Source organism: Stegostoma tigrinum, chromosome 5 (genome assembly GCF_030684315.1).
Source record: "Stegostoma tigrinum isolate sSteTig4 chromosome 5, sSteTig4.hap1, whole genome shotgun sequence".
Classification (NCBI taxonomy): Eukaryota; Metazoa; Chordata; class Chondrichthyes; order Orectolobiformes; family Stegostomatidae; genus Stegostoma; species Stegostoma tigrinum.
The window spans coordinates 102,187,354-102,207,001 of NC_081358.1; the positions used below are offsets into that span (position 1 = coordinate 102,187,354).

General features: G+C 45.6%; 1 protein-coding gene across 1 annotated transcript in view; it reads left to right on the plus strand.

Annotated features, from left to right (window-relative positions):
• tg (thyroglobulin) overlaps positions 1–19,648 on the plus strand; it is a 333,710-nt gene that overhangs the window by 278,227 nt on the left and 35,835 nt on the right. The window contains exon 48 of the mRNA XM_059646355.1: positions 15,883–15,990. Within this exon, the coding sequence (XP_059502338.1) occupies positions 15,883–15,990 (108 nt within the window). The remainder of the gene's footprint in view (positions 1–15,882; positions 15,991–19,648) is intronic.

Here is a 19,648-nt window from a genome sequence, read left to right on the forward strand (position 1 = left end):
GCTCTACAGCTTGTTACCTCAAATTCTCCAACATCTGCAGTTCCTACTATGTCTTAACTAGACTGTTAGTTCTTTCCAAATATGCCGTGTTTGGTTTATCACTGATCTGAGTCACCAACTGTGCTTACTGCTCAGAAGTGGGTCTGTAGGAACCCTTGTTCTTGCAACATCCCAATTAGTTTGTAAGATTTTTAGGTGAGGTGAAGGGAAACACACCCTTCACCTCCCCAGTCTGTAACACTGTGTCACTCACGTCCCCCACATTTTGTTTTGGCACCCAGGTCCCCACAGAGTTAGTGCGCTTTTTCCATTTGTTGTGTTGGAATTCGTAGACATGAGGCTATCATCTCTGCCACATCATTGTTGCGGATCTTGGAGTCAACCCTGCCCTCCTACCTATTGTATGTGAATTGACTACTTGATTCCAGTGCCGGGGTAATGGTGATAGGGTTCATGTCAATGGCTTCTGCCTGGGGTTGGGGATGGAGGTGGGGTTAAGTAGGCAATGCAGTAGGTGATGGGATAGGAAGGTGATTGTCACCTTCAGGATTAAACATCCCATCATCTGTATTCAGATGCTTCTTCCACCAAACTTCCCTACTCCACATCTTCACCTCAGCATCCCCATATGTGCATATCATCCCTCTCTGGAACGATGGCTGCGATTTCAACTTTCTATTTCTCTGTCGCATTTTATGTGATCAGCCACTGGGCAGTGACCTGGATTGGGACATTAACCATTTCCTTAAGAACTGTGTTTTTATGGGGTAACTGGTAGCCTGATTCGACCACATCTTTTGCTCTCACTGCCTGGTCTTTTCCTTGGTAAGTACTTTCACATTGACTTTTGAACTGAGTCGTGTACATCACAATTACATCACCCTTTATTGTTTCCTCTTTCAGTTGCTCTTCTAATTTAGCAGGTCACCATTCAAGGGTGTCTTTCCTCTCCTGGCGAGTTTGATTTTCCTTTTCAGCCTCATGAAGAGACCTGATTGAACAAACGATTGCCACAGTTCTTTTCAACCTCAGTCGTCTTCTTCTCAAGTTATCTGTTCATTTCTGCTACAATGACTCCTAATGCATCCTGGGTTCTTTGGAGGGAGTTCGTGCAATTTTGTACACTCTAACCACTTCCTGTCAGGTTACTTTTGAAGTACCTCAAACCAGGTCTTACTGGCAACTTCCATTGTGCCGACCAAGCTTTTGGGAGTTCCAGTTTGACTGTGGTTTGAAGGTGACCACTTCAATTGAGACCACCCAGCCAAAATGCTAACCACGACCCTGTTCAAATGGCTTACATAGACATAGTGCAGGCACCTACATTTAATCCAACTCTACTTAGAAGAACGTGCTTAATTGTGATTTATGAAAACATTCGAGAGAGATTGCTCAGACTCATACCAGAGATCTAGGGATGACCTGCACTGTGGAAGGAACTGGCCAGGTTTCAGTCACGTGATATCTTCCAGTTCTCTGAGCTCCAAGTTTGGGGCCCTCCTTCTGCGTTAGTGATTCCTGGGTTGTAGCCGGGTTTTTGTTTTGTAAACTCCAAGAGCCCATCTCTTCGGTCGGGTCTGTAAAGTGACCAAGCACAACCATGCCCTGACTTGTCTCTGTCCATTTTCTGCTCCACGCTCACAAGATGACCTGGATTGGCATTTATCTGCTGTCCTATTCACCTGTATACCTGTTAACAACTCCTGCATCTATCTAATTCAGTCCTAAAAATATTCAATAGCCCTATTTCCACTGCTGTCTAAAGAAGACAATTCCACAGCCTCATCAATCTCTGAGAGAAAAATATTATCTTCATCTCCACCTTAAATGGAAGATTCCTTACCTTATATGTTTCAACACGGTCACCTCTTATTCTTCCAAACTCCAATAGATACAGGCCAGACCTATCCACATTTTCCTAATGTGACAATTCAATAATCCCAAACTCAGTCAAACAAACGTTTTCTGCACCATTTTGAACACAGTTATAGGGTCATAGAGTCATAGAGTTATATAACACAGAAACAGACCGTTTGTTCCAACTTGTCTATGCCAACCAAGTTTCCCAAAATAAGCTAGTCCCATTGCTTGCGTGTGGCCCATATCCCTTTGAACCTTTCCTATTCATGTACCTGTCCAAATGTGTTTTAAATTCTGTAACTGTTCCTGCATCCACCACTTCCTCTGGCAGCTCATTCCATGCACAAACCACAATCTGTGTGAAAAAGTTGCCCCGTGTGTCTTTTTTAAATCTTTCTCCTTTCAAATTAAAAATATGCCCCCGAATTTTGAACTCGCCCACCCTAGGGAAAAGACCCTTGCTATTCACCTTATCTGTGTCGCTCATGATTTTACAGGCCTCTATAAAGTCACCCCCAAACCTCCCAAGCTCCCAACGAAAAAGGCTCAGCTTGCCCAGCCTCTCCTTATAACTCAAACGCTCCAGTTATCAGCAACATCCCGGTAAATATTTTCTGAACCCTCACGTACTTAACAATGTCCTTCCAATAGCAGGGTGACCAGAACTGTACATTGTGGTCTAAAAGCCCCACCAACATCCTGCACAACTTCAACATGTCTCAAATAAGGAGGACAGCATGATGCACATTACCCCAATATGCAAAACTCCCAACTTTTATTTTCTATTCCCCTTGCAATAAACAGCAACTTCCTTGCTCTACTGACAGACTGAATTCTTGTGGTTTTTAATTTTTATTTTATTTCATGGGATGTGAACATCACTGGCTATGCCAGCATCTTGACCCCATCCAGGAGGCACTTAAGAGCCAAACACATTGCTGTGGATCTGGAGTCATATATGTAGGTCAGACCAGGGAAGGATGGCAGATTGCCATTAATGAACCAGATGGATTTTTATGATAATTGACAACGGTTCACAGTCAGCATTAAGCCAGCTACTTCCTGCAGATTTGTATTGAATGTGAATGTGCCGTGAAAGGATTCAAACCCCTGTTCCCAGATCATTAGCCCCGTGTTCTGGGTTACTGGTCTAGTGACATTATCACTATGGCATCACCTCCCCTGTACAATGACTGCTATGTCTTTAACTTCCCCTTGGAGGATATCGCAGGATATCAGAACTAAACAAAATAAAATTTAATGATGATAAAGGTTATGAAATTTGAGCACTGTACTTACGAAAGATTTACAACCATATGGAAATTTATATTCACAAATGCCCACATACTGATGTGTATGTATACACTCAGCAGATGCTTGAAATTTTTCCCACAGAAGAAAGGAAAAATTAAGACAGATAGACAAATTTATATGTTACTTCCAGCGTCACACGTCACTGAGTATCAGACCAGGAAGATAGGTCAGATAAATGCATTGCTGAAGGTATAGTGTAGGAGGGAGGGTTTTAGATGATTGGATCATTGGGACTGTACTTGTATAAGCTGGATGGCCTGTGTTTCAACTAGAATGAGTCCAATACCCTTGCTGGGAGGTTTGCTCATGCTGCTGAGGAGGTTTGAAACTGTCTGGCGGGGGAGGCACAGAGCAGATGTAAAGTCAGGAACAAGGTCCAATCAGATATAGAAGGAATGCTAGGACAGTCCAGTAGGTAGTAGAAGACCTGGGCAGGATAAGATGTATGGGAAATCCAGAAAGTATTTTAATGTAAGGAGTTGGACTGGTAAGGTAGATGAACTTACTGTATTGATTTTGTGAGAATACGATATTGTTGCAATCACTGACACATGGTTGATAGAAGGAAAGGACTGGCAGCTCAACGTTCCTGAGTTTAAAGGTTGCAGGTGCAATGGTGGGGGTGTAAAAGAGGTGGGAGCATTGTATTTTAGATAAATGGAAATTTAGCTAATTGAATCCAGAATTGGCTGAATGGCAGGTAGGAGAGGGTAATGGCTGAGGGATATTTTTGTGACTGGAAGCCTGTATCCAGTGGGTCCTGTAGGAATCAGTTTTGGAGTCCTTGTGGTCTGTGATATATCCAAATGACTTAGACTTAAACAAAGGAGGGATGATCAGGTTGTTTGTGGATGATATGAAAATTGATGGGGTGTTAAATCATGAGGAGGGTAGCCTTAGATTACAGGAGGATAAAGACAAGCTGGTCTGATGGTCTGATCAGTGGCAGAGGGAATTGAATCTGGATAAGTGTGAGATGATGCATTTAGACAGGCCAAGCGAGGCACAGGAATTCAAGGTGGATGGTAGGACTCTGGGGAGCACCAAGGATCAGAGGAACCTTGTTGTGCTTGTCTGCTAGTCTCTTAAACTAGTAGGAAGTGACATAAAGTGGTTAAGAAGGAAAATGGGACACTCGCCTTTATGAGCCACAGTATTGCGTTTAAGAGCAGGAGGTTCTGCTGGAATTGTATAAAATGTTGTTTAGGCCACAGCTAGAGTGTTGTGTGTAGTTCTGGAATCCACATTATAGGAAGGCTGCAATTGGACTGGACAGGGTGCAGAGAAGATTTATGAAAATATTGCCTGGGCTAGAGAGTCTTAGTTTGAAGAGAAATTGGATAGACTGAAGCAGAGGAAACTGAGGGGAGATATTATGGAGATGGATAAAATTATGATGGTCCAAGACAGGGTAAACAAGAAAAACTGTTTTCCCTTGATGGATGGATTAATAACAAAGGGTCATGGATTTAAGGTAAGGAACAAGGGGTCTAGAGGGGACGTGACATAAAATGTTTTCATTCCATAGGGCGGTGGGAATCTGGAACTCTGCCTGTAAAGTTAGGAGAGGTATAAACCCTTTGCATCATAACATTTGAGAAGTACTTAGATGTGCAATGCAGTGCTACCATATTAAAGACTATGAGGCAAATGCTGGAAAAAGGGATTAGGATTGGTAAATGTTTTTGACAGGATAGTAAATGACCCTTCTTCAGGACTGGGTATGGGAGTAGGGGCTGCTCCAGATAAAGGGAGGGAGCATAGTGGACCAGGACATAGAGAATCCCATAGCTAACTGGATGACACCTCTTCCCACCCCGCATCCTGCAGGAGATCTAATTTCCCAATTCCTTTCAAATTCTTTTCTATTGCAACTGCTCTGAGAAGGAGATGTTACATTCCCAATGATCCTGGATGTCCTCCTATTTCAAACAATATTCTTTTACCCCATCTGTCATCCAAACATCCCTCCCCTGTGCCCCCTCAGTTCCCCACTCCTCAGCTCTAAACCTCCCTAAACATAAAGATAGGGCCCTCCTTGTCCTCACTTTACACCCCACCAGCCTCTGCATCCAACGTACCACCCTTAAACACTTCCGCCAACTCCAATTAGACCCTACCACCTGGAATTTCTTCCACTCCCACCCCGCTCTCCTTTCCACAAGGACCATTTCCTTCGCCACTCCTTTATTCACACCACCCTCTCCACCAACCATTCCAACCCCCCATACCTTCCCCTGTAATTGTAAAAGATGTAACGCTTCCCCGTTCACCACCTCCCTCACCTCCATCCAGGGCCCTAAACAGTCCTTCCAGGTGAGACAGAGTTTCACCTGCATCTCCTTCAACCTAGTCTATTGCACCTGGTGCTCCCAATGTGGTCTTCTCTACATCGGTGAGACCATTCCACCGAGCATCTTCGCCTGGCCCAAATTAGCCAGCTTAACTCCCGGTCACTGCCCATTTCAACTTCTCCCCCGCACTTGCACTCCAACATGCCCAATCCTTGGCCTCCTCCTCCTCCAGTGTTGCAGTGAATCAAAGTGCAAATTTGAGGAAGTGCACCTTATCTTCTGCCTGGGCACCCCATAGCCCAGAGGATTTAACATTGAGTTCTCTAATTTCAAATAACCTCCCCAGCCATCCCCCGGTTCCCTTTCCAGTCCCATCTCCTCCCTTCCATTCTGCCTACCGCCACCTCCCCTCCATTCCAGCTACCAACCAAATTCATAACCCCCACCATCAACCAACCAAGTTGTAACTACTACTGGTGTCCACCTATCACCACCATTCCGCTACCTGCCCTCCCTCCCTCCTTTATCTGTCGCTACCCCTACCCCGACATCCAGTCCTGAAGAAGGGTAATACCCAAAAAGTTGACTTCTCCTCCTCCAGATGCTGCCTGGCTTGCTGTGTTTTTCCAGCCTCCTATTTGCCTACAGATGAAAGGTAGTGGGAGGTGAGTCTGAGGGATAAGAGATAGAAGTGGGTCTCCCCTCCTGAAGCTACTAAATGTTTTAAGTCAAAGGCACCATCTCAGACCTCTTACCTGCCTCTCTCTCCCTGCCCTTCACTGCTGCGAGGGTCTATAATCAAAACAGCTAGAATTTGCCTGGTTACACACATTTAAGATCCAAAAAAGCAATGGTGACCTGAATCACTGATTTTTTTTGGTGGCTTTGTTTGCTGCAAGTCTTTGGATGAGAACATGAGAAGGACACTCTGCTCTGTTTTTCAAAAGTTCTCCAAAAAAGCTCTTGTTTTAATATCTCGTCAGAAAGGTAAGAGTAGGAGAATTTCTACTATTCATCAGTTCCAGGATAAGTGATGTCTCACTCAGTCTGTTTATCTGGCCGCAGTTGATGTGGTCCGAGAAAGTGCTGTCCTCTGTATCTCCGAACATGTGACAACAATAAACCAAATCAAAAGTTATCCAACACATGAACATTGTTAGATGCCAGATAACCGACCAAGCAATTTTGTGAATGTAAACTCTAAACGTAATTAAGTGCATAACCTCCTGAAATTCCCAGACAAATATTTGCTTCAGGTCTCAGAAACTGAGTTCTGCTATTAAAAAAATACTAAGTATTGCAACTACTCAAGAACTGACATCAAAATGAATGTTCCGGAGGAACTCAGCAGATCTGGCAGAGAAACAGAAGTCATGTTTTGAGTCTGATTTGACTCGTCTTTGAGACTGTTCTGTTTCTCTTTCCCCAAACGCTGATCGGCTGGGTTTTTTTTCCAGATTTCTTCATTAATTTCAATATTAATACCTGCATTGGATCAACTCAACTAAATTTTCTAAAATGGGGGCATAGATCATTTTCATGCCAGTACCTTCTTTCAAGTACCTTCTCCAGCATCTGCAGTTCCCATTATCTCTGATACCATTTTAACCTCACTGCGAAGCCTCATCCAGGGATGCCTAACCTGAAGAAGTTACCCTCCTCCCTCCGGACCAACCTCAGGGAATCTCTCTCCCATTGCAACTCTCTTGTAATCTCTTCGGCCTTGAAACTGCTCGACCATGTCCTGAAGCAAACCAGGTACCACAGCCACATCACCTTCCTCAGCACTTGCCTACGGAACCAGATCATCACCAAGGGACTACAGTCCACATTTCAGCCTTCCCAATCTGGCCCCAACCGTGACCACCTCTACACCCAGAATATTCAGACCGTTCAGAAGCGTTTCTCCCTGCGAGTCCTGAAACAGACACTTGCAGCCATGCGCCGGCACCTCCAGGCACTGCAATCCAGCCTGCCCCAGCTCAGAGCCTCCCTCTCCCAGACCTGCAAAGGACCTCTGCTGTTTTTTATCCTCCGCAGGATCCACAGACTGAACACCCAGTTCCACTCAGCTTTACTGGACACCAAAAATCGTAAGTACAACCAACTCACTGGCCCCTGCCACCACAAGAGGTTTCCTGCGCCTCCCAAATCCCGACTCTGTCCCTGCCCCTCCCCCACCATGCACCCGCCGCCATTGACCATGAGGACACGGCCGGAGACCCCACCGATGCCGTCACATCCGCCTCCGCCGGCCACAGAACTTCCGGAACCGCTGCTGCAGTCACCACCTCCACGTCCAGGTACTACAGCCCACACACCACCCTCACCTCAGCTGCTGCCGCCCACCCCGATACTCCAACTGCCGACGGAACCCCGCCCACGGCCGACGCCGACGGAACCCCGCCCACGGCCGACGGAACCCCGCCCACGGCAGACGCCGGCGGAACCCCGCCCACGGCCGAAGCAGACGGAACCCTGCCCACGGCCGACAGAACCCCGCCCACGGCCGACGGAACCCCGCCCACGGCCGACGGAACCCCGCCCACGGCCGACGACCTCATCGCTCCGCCCACAACCTCCACAGCCAGCAACCCCAGAGAAGACAGCCACACTGAGCCCTGCCGCATCTTCACCATCCCCCCAGACCTCCCACTGACTGAGGACGAACGGTCAGTCCTTAGTAAGGGGCTCACCTTTGTCCCCCTACAACCACACATCAACGAATACCAGTCACGGTTGGACATAGAGCAGTTTTTCCGCCGTCTTCGCCTCCATGCCTACTTCTTCAACCGGGAATCTGACCCTCCTTCCACTGACCCCTTCACCCGCTTCCAACACAAGTTCTCCTCCTGGACACCACCACCAGGCCTCCTACCCTCCCTCGACCTCTTCATCTCCAACTGCCGTCGAGACATTAACCGCCTCAACCTCTCCACCCCTCTCACCCACTCCAACCTCTCCCCCGCAGAACGGGCAGCCCTCCGCTCCCTCCGCTCCAACCCCAACCTCACCATCAAACCCGCAGACAAGGGTGGCGCAGTGGTAGTATGGCGCACTGACCTCTACATCGCCGAGGCCAGACGCCAACTCTCTGACACCACCTCCTACCGCCCCCTCGATCATGACCCCACACCCGAGCACCAAACCATCATCTCCAACACCATTCACGACCTCATCACCTCAGGGGACCTCCCACCCACAGCCTCCAACCTCATTGTTCCCCAATCCCGCACGGCCCGTTTCTATCTCCTTGCCAAAATCCACAAACCTGCCTGCCCTAGTCGGCCCATCATCTCAGCCTGCTCCTGCCCCACCGAACTCATCTCCACCTATCTGGACTCCATTTTCTCCCCTTTGGTCCAGGAACTCCCCACCTACGTCCGTGACACCACCCACGCCCTCCACCTCCTCCAGGACTCCCAATTCCCTGGCCCCCAACACCTCATATTCACCATGGACGTCCAGTCCCTATACACCTGCATTCCGCATGCAGATGGCCTCAAGGCCCTCTGCTTCTTCCTGTCCCGCAGGCCCGACCAGTCCCCCTCCACCGACACTCTCATCTGCCTAGCTGAACTCGTCCTCACCCTCAACAACTTCTCTTTTGACTCCTGCCACTTCCTACAGACTAAGGGGGTGGCCATGGGCACCCGCATGGGCCCCAGCTATGCCTGCCTCTTTGTAGGTTACGTGGAACAGTCCCTCTTCCGCACCTACACAGGCCCCAAACCCCACCTCTTCCTCCGGTACATTGATGACTGTATCGGCGCTGCCTCTTGCTCCCCAGAGGAGCTTGAACAGTTCATCCACTTCACCAACACCTTCCACCCCAACCTTCAGTTCACCTGGGCCATCTCCAGCACATCCCTCACCTTCCTGGACCTCTCAGTCTCCATCTCAGGCAACCAGCTTGTAACTGATGTCCATTTCAAGCCCACCGACTCCCACAGCTACCTAGAATACACCTCCTCCCACCCAGCCTCCTGCAAAAATTCCATCCCCTATTCCCAATTCCTCCGCCTCCGCCACATCTGCTCCCACGATAAGACATTCCACTCCCGCACATCCCAGATGTCCAAGTTCTTTAAGGACCGCAACTTTCCCCCCACAGTGATCGAGAACGCCCTTGACCGCGTCTCCCGTATTTCCCGCGACACATCCCTCACACCCCGCCCCCGCCACAACCGCCCTAAGAGGATCCCCCTCATTCTCACACACCACCCTACCAACCTCCGGATACAACGCATCATCCTCCGACACTTTCGCCATTTACAATCCGACCCCACCACCCAAGACATTTTTCCATCCCCACCCCTGTCTGCTTTCCGGAGAGACCACTCTCTCCGTGACTCCCTTGTTAGCTCCACACTGCCCTCCAACCCCACCACACCTGGCACCTTCCCCTGCAACCGCAGGAAATGCTACACTTGCCCCCACACCTCCTCCCTCACCCCTATCCCAGGCCCCAAGATGACATTCCACATTAAGCAGAGGCTCACCTGCACATCTGCCAATGTGGTATACTGCATTCACTGTACCCGGTGCGGCTTCCTCTACATTGGGGAAACCAAGCGGAGGCTTGGGGACCGCTTTGCAGAACACCTCCGCTCAGTTCGCAACAAACAACTGCACCTCCCAGTCGCAAACCATTTCCACTCCCCCTCCCATTCTCTAGATGACATGTCCGTCATGGGCCTCCTGCAGTGCCACAATGATGCCACCCGAAGGTTGCAGGAACAGCAACTCATATTCCGCCTGGGAACCCTGCAGCCTAATGGTATCAATGTGGACTTCACCAGTTTCAAAATCTCCCCTTCCCCTACTGCATCCCTAAACCAGCCCAGTTCGTCCCCTCCCCCCACTGCACCACACAACCAGCCCAGCTCTTCCCCTCCCCACCCACTGCATTCCAAAAACAGTCCAACCTGTCTCTGCCTCCCTAACCGGTTCTTCCTCTCACCCATCCCTTCCTCCCACCCTAAGCCGCACCCCCATCTACCTACTAACCTCATCCCACCTCCTTGACCTGTCCGTCTTCCCTGGACTGACCTATCCCCTCCCTACCTCCCCACCTATACTCTCTCCACCTATCTTCTTTACTCTCCATCTTCGGTCCGCCTCCCCCTCTCTCCCTATTTATTCCAGTTCCCTCTCCCCATCCCCCTCTCTGATGAAGGGTCTAGGCCCGAAACGTCAGCTTTTGTGCTCCTGAGATGCTGCTTGGCCTGCTGTGTTCATCCAGCCTCACATTTTATTACCTTCTTTCAAGACTATGTTTTCCATCAAAATTCATTTTGAGATGAGTTTCACACAGAGGAACCTTTTAGGAATAGAATTATAGGACTATAATTATTCTGAAATAAAATGTTATATTAGCTGAACCTCTTAACCTTGCGTGGTGATATAGCAAGAGCACTGCAATGACTGATCTGTATTGAGTGCGATCTTGCAATTTCAGGTTGCTATTAAGGTGGGATACGATTACATTGTTCAAGAATGTAACAACCCATACTATGCAGATGACCCAAGCTTTACCTCCATGAGAAATGTGAGAACTCAACTGGAAGATGTCAAAGGAAGTCGTCAAATGCCTGCCATTTAAATATTCTCTTGAGCAAAGCATGGACAGTTTGAAATGTCTTTTAGTACACGATAATGACATGTTCCAGCTGGGGATTATTTGTTCAAAACATATCCTCATATGAGACTAAATGCATTGCTTAACCTCTGTGAAAATGAATGATTTCTTTTCTCTCATTTAAATGCTTTAGGAACTCCAGAGGCCACAGTGAAGTTTTGATGTGTTTCATCATCTTCAACGTTAATTGCTTCAAAGTCTGAATTATTCTCCTTTTGTAGAAAATAGTGACATGTTAAATGGTTAGCAGATCTCTCATTATAGCTTGATCAATGGTGATGTTCTGTGTACTAGTAGCTGATGAGGACAAATTTGAAATAAAAAACCTGGTGGAAAAATATAGCCAGTGTAAGGTTTGGCACCAGATCTGGTAGCATCGGCTTTTTCTGCAAAAGATCCATATTGGACTCAAAATCTCAACGCTTATTCATTCTCCCCACTTGCTGCCAGACCTACAGAGATTTTCCAACACTTTCTCATAGAATCATTGAATCCCTACAGTGTGGAAACAGGCCCTTCGGCCCAACAAGTCCACACCGAACCTCAGACCATCCCACCTGGCGCATTCCCCTATCACACACCTAATCCACACATCCCTGTGGGCAATTTAGCATGTCCAATCCACCTAGCCTGCACATCTTTGGATTGTGGGGGGAAACTGGAGTACCCAGAGGAAACCCACACAGCCATGGGGGAGAATGAGCAAACTCCACACAGGCAGTCACCTGAGGCTGTTGATATGATTTCATTTTTCCAGTATCTGCAATATTTTGCTTTTATTTTAGGATAGAATTGAGCCTGCCCTGTCTTCTCCCTTGTGTCAGATAAATTTGGACTATCAACTACATTGATAGCAGATGTGTGCAACACATTATTTTGACATAAGAAGCTTAGTTTTAACCCCAATGCAAACTGTTTAACCCCGTTTGTATTTGTAATGGTGTTATTTCTGATTACCGTTTCATAGAAACATTTCAATACAGAAGCCATTCAGCCCATCATGTCCATTTCCAGGTGCAGATCCAACCAAAATAAACCTTCATTTAAAAGGTGCAGGCTAGTTTTAAGTGGTATTGCCTGCTATGGTATTTTGCCCCCTCTTATAGTGTGTAGCCACTCAACAGAACAATTAGTCCTGGCTGCTCACAGCTCAAATTAAATGAGCAGATAGCTGAAAGACTATATGCTGTTTATGTTGGAAGAGATAAGCATAAATTCTTGCACCGGTTTTAGCAGACAGGCCTATTCCTCCCTTTTAGCTACTTGTCCACAATTCTGTAGATAACAGCACCTCCGGAGAATGTTCATGTTTTTTTCTTCAAATGGAATGAGGGTTACTGCTTCCAAAATCCTTTTCCACTTATAGCAAGATCAAGTGTTGGTAAAAGAGCATATCCACAAAGGAAGAACTGGTTTGTCAGAATATTTTTAAGGCAGAGGTTAATAGGTTCTTGATTACCAAGGAGATAAAAGATAGAAATTCACCAAAGCTCCTTAGCACCTTCCACACCTATAGCAACTACCATCTAGAAGAATAAGAGCAACAGGTACGTGGTAACACCTCCACCTACACGATCCTCTCCAAGCCACTCACCATCCTGACCTGGAAATATATCAGCACTTCATTAGTGTCACTGGGTCAAATTACTGGAACACCCTCCTTATCAATACTCTGGGTGTATTTGCACCAAGTGGACTGCAGCAGTTCAAGCAGTAGCTCACAGCTCTCGCGGGTAACTAGGGATGGGTAATAAATGCTGATCCAGTTACCAACACTCACGCTCAGCATTATGCAGGAAGGTAGTGTTCCAGTTACAATCAGATCAACTGTGATCTTATTGAATGGCAGAACAGAATCAAATGGCTGAGTGGTCTACTCATGCTCCTTCTTCATAAGTTCTTATGTTTGCATGTCAAGTCCAGATGGATATCAATGCTGCAGATTTACAAGATGTGCTCATGGATTTCTTTCTAACTAAAGTTGAAACAATCTGGTCAGCTGCTGCTGCGCCTCTCAATTCTGCTGTATGATGAGACTTGAAAGTCCCTTCCTGCCTGAGCACTGGTGAAATTGGGATGAGGGAGGCAAATTTGAAAACAAAATTGTACTGAGGAAGGATTGAATATTCCGGTTCAAATTAAATCTTCGATGGTCCCAGACAGCAGTTAGAATTTGCAGAAAACTGCTCGAGGGCTCGAAAACACAATGCAGTGCTATCAGGTTCCTATCACCTGTGGTGCTTTTCACCTTGCGATCGGCTTTCTCCCAGCGTTTGGCGTCAGTGTGGGAGGGTTGGCAGGGAAGACAGGGTTCACAGGGAGATCACTCAAACCATTCAGCTGGAACTGTTTAGGCTCCATCTCGGATGCCGTTTGTAGTTAGGCCAAGCTTGCATGTTGCTGTAATCAGAAGCAGTGTGCACCCTCGTTACCATGATATTTGCAGCCATGTGCTCTCTGAAACACATTATTTGTGCTGATAATATTTGTCTGAATTGTACATTTAAAGGTACTCAAGGGGATGAAAGACCTTTCATGTTTAATAGCAGGGCACTTTTGAAACATTAAAATTTGCTGCGAGTAACCAAGACAGTTATAGTTCTTGAAGACTGTGTTGGTGTGTCTGATTCTCAATATGCCAGCATCTCGTAAAGCATGCAAATTCTATTTCATCCCAATGTCAGTGAGTCTTATCAATCTTTCAGTGTTGGAAGGCTCCAAGTAAAGTTCAGGTGAAGTAATGGCACAGCACTGTTATCACTCGACCCACGAATCCAGAAATTTTTAAGGACCTAAGTTCAAATCTTTCCACGCAATTGGTAAAAATTGAATTCAATGAATATCCGAAGTTGAGTATCTAATGATGACCAAGAATTTTTCGTCGTTCATCAGGAAAAGCCCACCTCATTCACTAAATTCCTCAGGGAAACAAGTCAGCTTACCTGGTCTGGCCTATACTTGATATCAGATCCGCAGCAATATAGTTGACTCTCAGCTTCCTTTGAAATGCCATTCAGTTACAACAATCACTATGAAGTCACAAAAATGAAATGAAAGCATGTGGAACAGCTGGCATCAGAAAAGCCAGTGGCAAAAACAGCCCTGTCGACGATGCAAGTCCTTCTTATTAATGTCTAGAGACAACTGACAAAATTGACCAGTTAAGCAACAGCTTATCAGTGAATCATACCTTACAGACAACATCCCAGACACCACCATCATCATCCTTGGATACATCTTGTCCCACTGGCAGGACAGACCCAGCAGAGGTGCTAATTCAGTGGTATACAGTCAGGAAAGAGTTTCCCGGGAGTCTCCAACATGGACTCCAAACCCCACGAAGTCTCATGGCATCAAGTCAAACATGGTAAAGGGAACCTCCTGCTGATTACCATCTACTGTCATCCCTCAGCATCAAGAATCAGTGCTCTTTCATTTTGAACAATGCTTGGCAGAAGTACTGAGGGTGGCAAAGGTATAGAATGTGCTCTAGATAGGAAAACTTCAATGTTCACCATCAAAATGACTCAAAGGAACCACAATTGATTGACCTGGTAAGGTCCAGAAGGACATAGCTGCTAGACTGGGTCTGCAGCAGGTGGTGAAGGAACCAACAATTGGGAAAAACATACTTGACCTCATCCCCACCAATTTTCCTGCCGCAATGTGAAGGCAGAATTTAGTCTCCATGACAGTATCAATAAGATTGACTACCGCACAGCCCTTGTGCAGACAAAACCCTGTCTTGTTAATGCCTCACATCACGTTATGCATCAGCTCCAGACAAGGTTGTTCTGCAGGAATTTGCCAAAGGTCTTGTCGAAGCACATAAAAACCGAAAGAACTGCAGATGTTAGAAATCAGAAACAAAAACAGAAATTGCTGGAAAAACTGAGCAGGTACAGCAGCAACTGTGGAGAGAAATCAGAGTTAATTTTCTGGTCCAGTGACCCTTCTTCAGAATGGTTCTGATATTATGGAAGTATCTAAGATAGTAAGTATCATTGAAAATGATTGAACAGTGGACACCAAGTTCTGAGGAAGGGTCACTCCATCCAAAACATTAACTCCTATTTCTCTCTACAGCTGCTGCCAAATCTGCTCAGTTTTTCCATCAGATTCTGTTTTTGTTGCAGCATCCCATTGCCCTGTTTGTACTGTTCAATTTTGGTGCCACTTACTATCATGGATATCTCCATAACATCATCTCTTAAAAGCTGTCTATCTAAGGTAATAAACCCAACCTCTTGGGCTGTGGGGAGGCTGTGGATTTAGGGTGTTCCATGGCAAGAGAAGCCTTGGTGAGTTGTTGAAGTGAACCCTGTAGATAATTGACACAGCAGTTTCTGGACGCTGCAATTTGCAAAAATATACCCTTGCTTGGATTTGAACCTGCCAGGAATGAGTTTTTGTTTTACACCCAGAATGGATAAAAAGCTAAAATACTTCAGTGTTACGAGTCTAAGGAGCTGAAGGTAAATGAATTAATTTGTTCTCTCCCATGCCACAATTCCATTAATAAAACTACAAATGTTCTATAAAGTGGGGTTATTGGTTATTGCTGGCTGTAGTCCATTTGAGCCAGTAGGAGCACACTTAATTTTCTGAGCTCCAAAATCAGATAAGTAAGAAAAAATACTGACTTACCTTTTGAGTGGCAACTGCGTGTTTGACTAGTCAGCATCTGATAGGGGCTGAATGACTTATTCTCATGTTCCTATGTCTCTTTGTCTGGTCGGATAAAGTCTTTTTGTTTATATTCTTTTGTTATAGGGACTATTTCATCATTTGCCCTGTTGTAAAGATGGCTGCTCATTGGGCCAGCAGAACACGAGCCAATATCTTCATGTACCATGTACCAGAAAGTCTATCTCAACACAGGTAAAGCTCAAAGGGACCTTCCAACATTACTTTGATTTTCACTGTCATGATGTGGGTATAATGAGACTGGCATTTACAGACTACTCATAATTAACCTGGTTGGCCTTCTTTTTGTTGTCATTTAGGGAAGGAAATTAGCCATTGTCACCTGTCCTGACTTGCACTTCACACTGAACCAATAGCAATATTGTTATCTCTTAACATTCTCTGGGCGATCGAAGAATAACAGTAAATATTGGTCTGAACAGCGATGGCAACATCCCGTGAATTCATAAAACAAAGTTTATCCAAATTATACAGAGTTTCTAGGACCATTCAGAGGGTAGAAATAAGTTGCCCATGTTTGTGCGGAACTTGAGTAATGTCTAGGCTTTTTAAAATTTATTGACTCGTGGGAAATGGGAATTGCTGGCTAGACCAGCATTTATTGCCCTTTCCTAATTGTCCAGGAGGCAGTTAAGAGTCAATCGCATTGCTGTGGGTCTAGAGAGACATGTAGGCCAGACCAGGTAAGGGTGGCAGTTTGCTTCCCTCAAGGACATTGTGGAATCAGTTTCTTTTATACAACAGCTCTACAGTGATCATAGCGTTGGTAGGTGTTATCTGATCTATTTCAGACCATCATTGTCATATGTTCACATGAGCCTAAAAGTAAAAATAAGATTGGAAACTCTGACAAAGATGTTAAAATGGAGGAGCAACTGTGGGAGGAGAAAATGAGCAAAAAATGCCAAAGCATCAAGGAACCAGCTGCAAGCCAACTTCCTGAATTTACTGATGTGCGTCGTGCTGTTTAGAATCATAGAGTCAGAGAGTTTTTACAGCATGTAAAGGGGCTCTTTGGCCTATTTTGTCCATGCTGGCTATCAAGCATTTACCTAATCCATTTTCCAGCTTTTGACCCACGGCCCCATACTCAATGCTGTTTTAATGCTCATCTGAAAAACGTTTAAATTATTTGTGTATGACTTTCTTGGGAGAGGCAGGTTTCCTGCAAACATGCATTAATTGTCCAGTTAGAGCAGCACTTCAACTCATATTCAGGATTAATGGCTGTTTTCATGGGCTTTGGTGAAAATCTCCAAGGAAGGAAAGACACGACAACAGGATACGTGTGGATGCAGGGTAGTTGGTTGGGTTGGATGTGATGGTGGAGTGAGATGGAATGGTAAATGCTGCAGTAAGCGCTCAGAACCATAGCTGCTCTCTGACCTACTGTTTGGAGAATTTTGTTTTTTGCAATAACACTTGATAAAAGGTTATTTTATACACTTTTGTGGTTTTCTCATTCATAACAGAATGAATGACACGAACAATACTTTAAATCAAACCTCATATAAGGACTAATATGACCATAGCCAGCTACATCAGACAGCTATAGTAGACAGCAAAGTGGACAGAGCAAGGAGGGGAACAGCAGTAAGTGACCAGCTCAGAGGAGTCATTTCCAGTGAAATGGAGCAGCTAAGCTCTCTTAACAGGCATAAAGTGCAGGCTGTAATTTTATATTCCATAGGAGAAGGCTGTCGGGTGGCCAGAAGGCAAAAGTGGAACAAATAATGGCAGGGTGTCACCATTGGCTATGCTCCTTTCTAGAACTTTACCAGTGACTGGGGAGATATTACACTGCTCACTCAACCTTTGTGCAAATGAAACTGTGGCTGGCCAACGAATAGCCCATTCGGGGTTTTCACACACTATCACCGATGGCAGGGGTGCCCACACAATGTAGCAAGACAGCCAGGTAAACCCCTTTTGGCTTCACTTCAGGGAGGGCTACTCCTCCAGCAGAGACCCTGTCCATTCCGCGTTCCCTTTCATTTCCCTGGGTTTTCCAATTGTGGAATGTCTCCCCCCACTTCCCCACACCTGCACCCCACACCACCACCACCACATTGCGTTTGTCTACCTGGCTGACCCTGCTGAGGCAATTTCTAGTCCAGCCTTCAGCAATAATCCTTCTCCAGGTCTGGCAGAAAGCCCAGCAGTGGCCACTGATCTAGACGGTATTGCTAGCACCGCAGAAATGCCAGACTTCAGCTACAAGGGAGCAGAAGGCTAGATCACAGCCATTAACTGCCAGATGGCCAAAAGAATCCAATTCAGGTTACCCTTCTTCCCAGTCCATAGTCAGATGTGCTGCAAAGTTCAGCCCATGGTATCTCACGTTGCTAACATTGGGTTTTTGCAGACTTTTGTAACCTCAGAGAAGAAGGTCTACTAGCTACTGAACCTGTGTTACTGTGGCTGACCAAATCACCAACACCCTCAGCTATTTTTAACCCCTTTTTCTGCACTGCTTTGCTGGAGACATGTTCAAAATGTCTCAGTTAGTAGCTCAAAAAGACAGCTGAACAATGGGGTGTGTATTGTGTGATTCCTGAAAATTCAGGCAGATGAGCAGTAAAAAGTCTGTCAAAAATTTAGCCCCTCATAGTTCCTAGAAACAGCCCCTGGATTCAAGCCAGGGAGAAGATTTGGCTCTGTGTGAACTTTATTTCTAACTGATGATTTTCACATTACGCAACTCCACTGCCAAACTGGCACATATACACGCTTCATTTGGCGTGCGAAATGCAGAGTTTCACTCTTTATGCTACGGAATTTCTTCAAGAAGGCGAGCCCACAATCTTTCAACTCTGTAGTAAGTCCAAATTGCTGAAAATCCCTGTGCTAATTGATTTACGTTCAGGGTCAATTCGAAAATTCCTTAATTTGAGAAGCCTTGTACCGTGTTCAAATCCCTCCATGGCATCCCGTGCCTGTAATCTATAATATGTATCCCTACAAAAATGCCTATTACTCCAATTCTGGTCTCTTCTGTGTCTACAATTTCCAACTCTGGCAAATGTGCTGTCAGTTGTCTAAGATTTAAGCTTGGAATTCTCTTGTCATCGCTTTCTTTTTAGAATTGCGAGTTTTACAAAGCTTTTCCAACCTCTGTCTAATTTATTCAGTATTTATTTTCTGATTGTGCTTCTGTGAAGCAGCTGCAAATGTTTTACTGCATTGAAAACATCATCTGAATGTGTATTATTGTTGTGATCAGTGAGGATATGATCAGTAGCCTATCCTGCAGTGCATGATGGGAGGAGCAATTGTGAATTTCTATGAAAGGACAGTGTTAAACCACACATCAAAACAGTTAAATATATCAGAAAGGTCAAATGGTTTATTGAATCTTACACACCCTGAATAGAGTTTAAACTTAACACAAAGTTAGGAATCAACATTTTGCAAATCAGCTCATCTGGGCCAAGTTTGTAAGCCCACACCCTTCTAACCCAGAGGTGTGATCATTACCAAATGTGCCAAGCTGATAGTCAAGAGTATTTATAAAGCTATCAATATAAACTGAAATAACTCCACAGAGGCCGGTATCCCATCATCACATTACCCTTTATTTACATGTGGAGAATCCTTGACACTGATCCAGCTTCCTCAGAACCAGCTCTCAAGATTGAACAAAATGTTGGACACTTCTGTTCTTAGCTATCAGCCAGGGCTGTCTGATTGGGCCAGATTAACTACCCCCATCAGAGAACTCATATTCTATGAGGTCCACCTGGCTGACTTTGCTACAATCACTACTCGAGCTTCTGAAGAAATGGCTTTTAATTGAGCATAACGAGGAAAACAAACTGCTACTTTTGACATG